This window comes from Drosophila innubila (assembly GCF_004354385.1).
Source record: "Drosophila innubila isolate TH190305 chromosome 3R unlocalized genomic scaffold, UK_Dinn_1.0 2_E_3R, whole genome shotgun sequence".
Taxonomy (NCBI): domain Eukaryota; kingdom Metazoa; phylum Arthropoda; class Insecta; order Diptera; family Drosophilidae; genus Drosophila; species Drosophila innubila.
In genome coordinates, this window is record NW_022995380.1 from 16,297,041 (window position 1) to 16,303,363 (window position 6,323).

The following is a 6,323-nucleotide window of genomic DNA, read 5'->3' on the forward strand; positions in this document are numbered from 1 at the left end:
CATTGTGATTCATTTGTTTTCATGTATTATGAAACTGAATATAACCTCATCACTTAATTATAATTTATAATTTTAAGAATATATGAATTTGGTAAAATTTTTAAGATACAAAATGTCTCCGAACCATCTTTCAATAATCTTCATTACGTTTAAATAATAATAAAAAGTATAGATTATATTCTTTATCATTAATTGGCGATTTATTCATATGCAATAAACATTCATTTCAGTCGCTATTTATGATATCAGACTCTGTCTCTCTCTAGTGTTGGAATACATATGAAATAGTTTGTGGATGAGCAGCGTGTATCGACGATTTCAACAGAGCTGGCACGTGATGAGCCACAATTGTTGGTGCGGGAGCGGCATGAACAACATGTGCCACTGGCGCGTGGTGGATCAATGTGGGTGTGGCATAGCTTCTGACCACCACAGCTGGTTGAACAGGCTGTAGTTTGGGTGTCAGTAGAGTTGATTTTGACCTTTTCGAAGCCACCGCAGCTGCAACAGCGGCAACTGGAACAGCAGCAGTTAGTGGCTCACGTCGCACCACTGCGCTGAAACCACGCTCGGCATCGGCCGTGTAGTCTACAATGCGTCGATAGCCATCGGCATCGTTCAGTGAGTATTGACCCTGCACCAGGTCACCGTCACGTGTTTCCTTTTGGGACTTGACATCGCCGCTAACTGCATCCGCCACATCATAACCAAATTCGTAGCGAGGATGTGCATCGAAAGTGTCCTCACTGCTTGCAGATTTACTGGGCAGCAGTCCACCGCTGGCCAAAGCAAAGAAAGCTACAAATAAAATAACCTTTTGGCAAATATAAATATTGCACTTACTGAGTTTTTGATGGAAATTCAAAAATTTACCTTGGAGAACATAACTATAAAACGATTTTTAACACTCTTCATTGACGCTAGCTGAAGTGATACAAGTACTCTTGAGATCGCAGGGCTCTTTTATATAGGCCACTGGATACGGTTCAATCGAACACAAAGTCAATGCCACTGCTGTGTGCCCAATACCTGTTACCGTCCTGTGGCAAGGTCATATCGGACCTCCAGACTTGCGCTAATTTAATACGATTTCAACTAGTTTATCAGCCATCGACAGGTTTCCGACATCATCTGGTCTTGCTTTTAATTCACTTTTGCATTCGCCTCCAAGTTGATAGGTGCATCTGTCACCTTTACCAATATATCGTGCAACCCAAAATAATTGCAATTATTATTATCAACTTCGCAGAACTTCATATTATGGCAACAAAGAAATAAAAAATAAAAATATTTATTTCTTCTACTATAATAATTCAATTATTGGCAATTCAATTATTATTTATCATTCTAAATCAATGAGATTTCCAATAGTTAAGTCAACTTGAAAACAATGCGCAATTTAAAATATATTAAATCAAATTCAATTGACGCCTAAAAGTATGCAATAACATTTTTTGAAAACATGTTTGCTCACAGATGGCGCTTATAATTGAAATAAAATCTACATGTACTATTTGTTCATGTAAGACTAAGAAAACAAATTATTCGTCCATGCAGACGTTAGATACCCTACAAATAATTTAGAAATCCTTTTAGCGGCTGCATATCTACATGTCGATAGTCTGACGAAATTTAAATTTTACAGGGGTGTTCCAGATATACACAACAACCGAAAAGCAATATTTCTGGTTGATTTTCGATTAGTTTTTGGTTGATTTACATTTCTGGAATATCACTGATACACAGTCTATTATTAAACCCGCAAAATTCGTATTTTTTAATCACAAACTGTTTCTCTCTTACTTTTAAAACAATTCCTGATACAAACATGTGCGTATAATATATGAGAGCACATATCATAGCTATTATATACATTTTAATAATAATAGCACACAATAGTAATTTCCAAGTTTTCTAACTTTAACCGAATATCAGAAACATATCTACTATCGCACAATGTAAGTTGTTACTCTCTCCATAGAAAACCACAAAAGATGTTTGTATGTTTTTATAGGTTCTCTTATACCATACGCAGATTATGTTTGCATAAATAACAATAGTCATAGATGCAACTAAGCTTTAGAGCAGATACGCAGAGGCAGAGAGAGATGAATGCTAACATAGATCAAATTAGTAAGTATGGGTATAATTTATTGTCGTTATATGATATAAACTCATTTTTAATATATGTTTATAATAGACACTAGTTACACAGGACAAATAGTTACATAGATACGAGTATTCCCAATTTTTTTTTTATTATGCACTTTTTTAAATACAAATTTTTTGATGTTAAATATTTTAAACGTTTCGGGTTTTATCTTTGCCGCCATGTTGTCAGCACTTTTATATCCGACATTTCAATTTGTGTAACAACACAATCTTCTTGTATTCAGTTAGCATCTGTACAAATTTGGACACTGATGTTTTAACTGCAGGAATATGATTTTGGAATATGATTTTTGTACCTTCTGTGCAGCTGTTTTCAGTCTGACAGAGTCTGTAGCTGTAACAAATAAGGGTTGTGTAAAGACCCAATCGGTGTCTGTACTTTACCATTCCGCTTCCCATTGGCTGATTTCATTTGAGCAACGGATAAGAGGTGAACCTCTAGTTGTCTCTCTCTCACTTTATCCGCGTGCAAAATGAAAGAAACTCTCAAGAGTTTACCTCATATTAAAGTCGCCGGCATTATAATACGAGTTTCAAAAATTTTGTACATTTGCATAAATTTGAATTACAAAAAGCCAAGGTCAGTGGCATATTTATGGTCAATGTAAACAATCAAATAAATAAATCGACTCATGTGATGGAACACATGTATGTTAAAGTAGTTAATCTTTTACTTAAATCTTTTTATATAAGTATAATTTGATAAAACGATGAACTATTCATTCACAAATTATAATTTGATTATTAAAATAGGCAACACACTTGCATAGAGCTAAAATGGCCAAATATCATAACGCTTGGACAAAAATAGTTCGATAAACAACCATTTTGCGACTTGTGATAAGATAACGTTACGTATTTATACTTGTTTTACTAAATTATAACTATCTATACATTTATATCATATTTATTCAATATCAACAGTTGTAATGACAGAAAGTCATGGCCATATCTATAGTTAGTTTAAAAAAAATGTACTATATTTATTTTTGATAAAAACTATGGCTGCAAACTATATTTGCATATAAGTAATAATAATAAATTAAATTTTACAAAATTGTTACATGTTTGTTAGTACGTATATTGTTCTAACTGCATCCGATTTATTGATATAAATTAATACTCCATTGCTGACTGTGAATTTGTCACACTTAGTAAATGAAAATATATTTATTTTTATAAAAATAATAAACATATATGCATCACTAAAAGATATCAATTATCCAATGGCTTCGCCTTTTTTAATATGTTTGTTACCAAAATTAGTTCATAAATTAATATAAATCAAAAGATTAACAAGTGAACCAAGAATTAAAACTACTAGTACTTATATTGTTACATCTATCAATCATGACACAAAAAGCCATATATCTTTTGTTCATAAAAAGTAGACTACACGCTGTAAAGATTTATAAGTGATGAATTCAAGTTGTAATTACATATATTGTTTACTCAAATAACTGACCAGAAGTAAGCTTAAAATCGTATTAATAAAAACAATGAGGTTGTCTGGTCGACCTGTAATTATGTATTCAATTAAAGGAGCTCAGCTTCAGACCAATTAACATTTTGGCGACAGGCTCCGTCTGGGTCTCAGTCGGCGTATCCGTCAGTGCAACAGGCAAAAGGCAACAGTTAACAGTAGAGTCTGATAAGTGCGTACAATTAATTAATCATTACAGTATTGAAAATAACCAACAAAAGTCAAAAGCTGCATGCACAAAATGGCACAAATATCGATTTACCAAAAAAAAATAATAATAATAAGTTACAAGAAAAAACTACAAAAAAGACCGCCGAATGGTTTGGACATGGACATGGACGTGGACTGGGAGCTGTGACAGTCGGCGCCAAGCAATCCATCAATTTGTGCAGCGCCAATTACGCCTGTTACCGTTACTCGTCACGTCCCCAACCCCCGTTCGCATATGGCCAGCTGCTGCTTCGGGTGAGAAGTTACAACAACTTTGAATGTCGCTTTGTAACCCGGTGGCGCCCCATCTAATGGCGTCAACTTTGGTCACTTTTTTTTTGTAACAATTGTAATTAGTTTAGACGACAATCCAGTCGATCGACGTCTGCCCATTGACGCCTTCTAAAGTAGCCATCAAATCCACCTGTCATACTTCCGACGGCCTCAATTGCACTTACGGACATTAATGATGTCTTGACTTACCTGTGACTGGAGTGCACCCATTCCACTCAGAGAATTCGATCAAAAATTTAAAGCCATGAGAACATGTCCAAGTTAATAGTCCTAAGAAAGTACTTGAATTACTAGTTTGCCATATTCAGCTAAATTTAAGCTTAATGTAAGCCATTATCTAACAACGGAATTTCAATTTTATTAAACGATTTGTTAAATATTCCTATTATTAAATGTTTTTTTGGCCTTTTAAATTTTTTTAAATATAATATATTATATTAAATTGTAATTCCGACTTTTTTCTACCTAAATAATTTACATGGATTCGATAAAGCATTGTAATGTGAATGGTTTTTCAAATTCTAACAGCTTTAAAAAGTGCTTATTAATTTCTTAAAAACGCAATTAATCATTTGAATTACTTAACAGCTACTTAACCACATGTGATTGCCAAACAAGTGATTTAATTGTCTCATTTGCTTTGCATATTAAATCAATATACATTTTATCAACATAAACAAAAGTATCTCAAAGGTAAAATTATCAATAAATTATGCCTGCATGACATACATTTACTCATATCTAAGTTCGAATGTTATTAGTGGCTCATAAATTCAGTAACCTAATCAAATTATTAATATTAAGCCTATTGGCTATTTATTTATACCTGTATTGAAAAGCAGCTGTGCAAAGGCAAAAATATACATATTTCTGTATTTGGAACTAGGAGATAAATATGTATCTAAGAGATAAATATGTGTCTAAGTTTTTGTAATTAGTCAATATCTGAATTCCTTTAAATTATGAATAAAGCTTACAACTTTTCCCAAACTAACACAAAATGCAGATAACATAATAAACTCATTCTGATATGTGGTGTATATATGTAGGTGGGATATGGACACTTGGCCGAGTAGCTGGAATCCTTGAGAAGATGAACATAAAAACACACACATCCTGTTAGTATTAATTGCTGCTGTCCGAAAATATAACAAATCACCTTGGAGCGCTGGGCAAAGACCTAAAAGGACGAGACTGTGCAACAACTCGATGTTGTTGTTGTTAGCATAGGAATGGGAAGTGGAATGGAATTGGGATTGGGATTGGGATTGGGTTTGGGCACGGCCAGTAAAAACCACCAACTACGAGTACACGACAAAAAGTTGTGAAAATGTCAATCAACTTGTACAAAAACCAACAAAAAGAAGAAATAAACACAAAAGTTTTCCAGACTGAAGGACTGACAGTGAGACAGACAGACAGACAGACAGACAGGCAGCCAAAGATGATGCATTGTGCGTGAAAGGTGCAATGCCGGTTCGCAGCATAAAGATATCTCAATGTTGTATCTCTATCTGGGCAGTGTGACAGACTCGTAGGGGGCGCCTACGAATTGCATCCCACTGAGTCAGACTCAAACTCTGAGTCGAATTCGAACTCAAAGTCGAAGTCGGAGACGAAGTCGAAGTCGGACGACGGAGATTTAAATTCCACAGCAGCCATACATACATAGATGGGCTGTCATATGTGGAAATGACGATGACGATTGACAGCTGCACAGTTGGTACATCCCGTCCAGAGTCGGAGGAGAAGAGCTTCGATGTCGAATTTTGGGCAGTACTCGTACCTGCAACTGTCAATTCATTTGGGATTTTGTGTAGGTGCGAAAAACGCAAAATAACAAAACGTGTTAAAAGTATCAAAAAAAAAAAAAAGAATACACACAAGCACATACACATATAGTATGGGTCTATACACATATGTGCGTTTGTAGTTTCCAGTTAAATAAGACATGAACATGGGCGTAACTCTAATATCAGCATTTGCCCAGGGACCGGCAAAAAACTAAATGAAAACAGCAAACTGCCAAAACCGGTAATGACTAACCCCCGAACCGGGGCCCACTGATAAGAACTCTTGCCTCCGACGTACACAGAAGTGCGACAGAGCTAGCGCTATTGCAGCCATATTCATGCAGTTGCAACACAAGCAGTGCGAGCGGGAC

General features: G+C 35.1%; 1 protein-coding gene across 1 annotated transcript; it reads right to left on the minus strand.

The window, feature by feature from the left end:
* Positions 1-173: 173 nt before the first annotated feature.
* Positions 174-908, minus strand: LOC117791179 (pupal cuticle protein Edg-84A). The gene is made up of 2 exons (XM_034630858.1): positions 874-908; positions 174-814 (listed from the first exon to the last, which is right to left on the minus strand). The coding sequence occupies exons 1-2, from the start codon at positions 883-885 to the stop codon at positions 263-265; spliced, it is 564 nt and encodes a 187-aa protein (XP_034486749.1). The 5' UTR covers positions 886-908; the 3' UTR covers positions 174-262.
* Between the last annotated feature and the right edge of the window lie 5,415 nt (positions 909-6,323).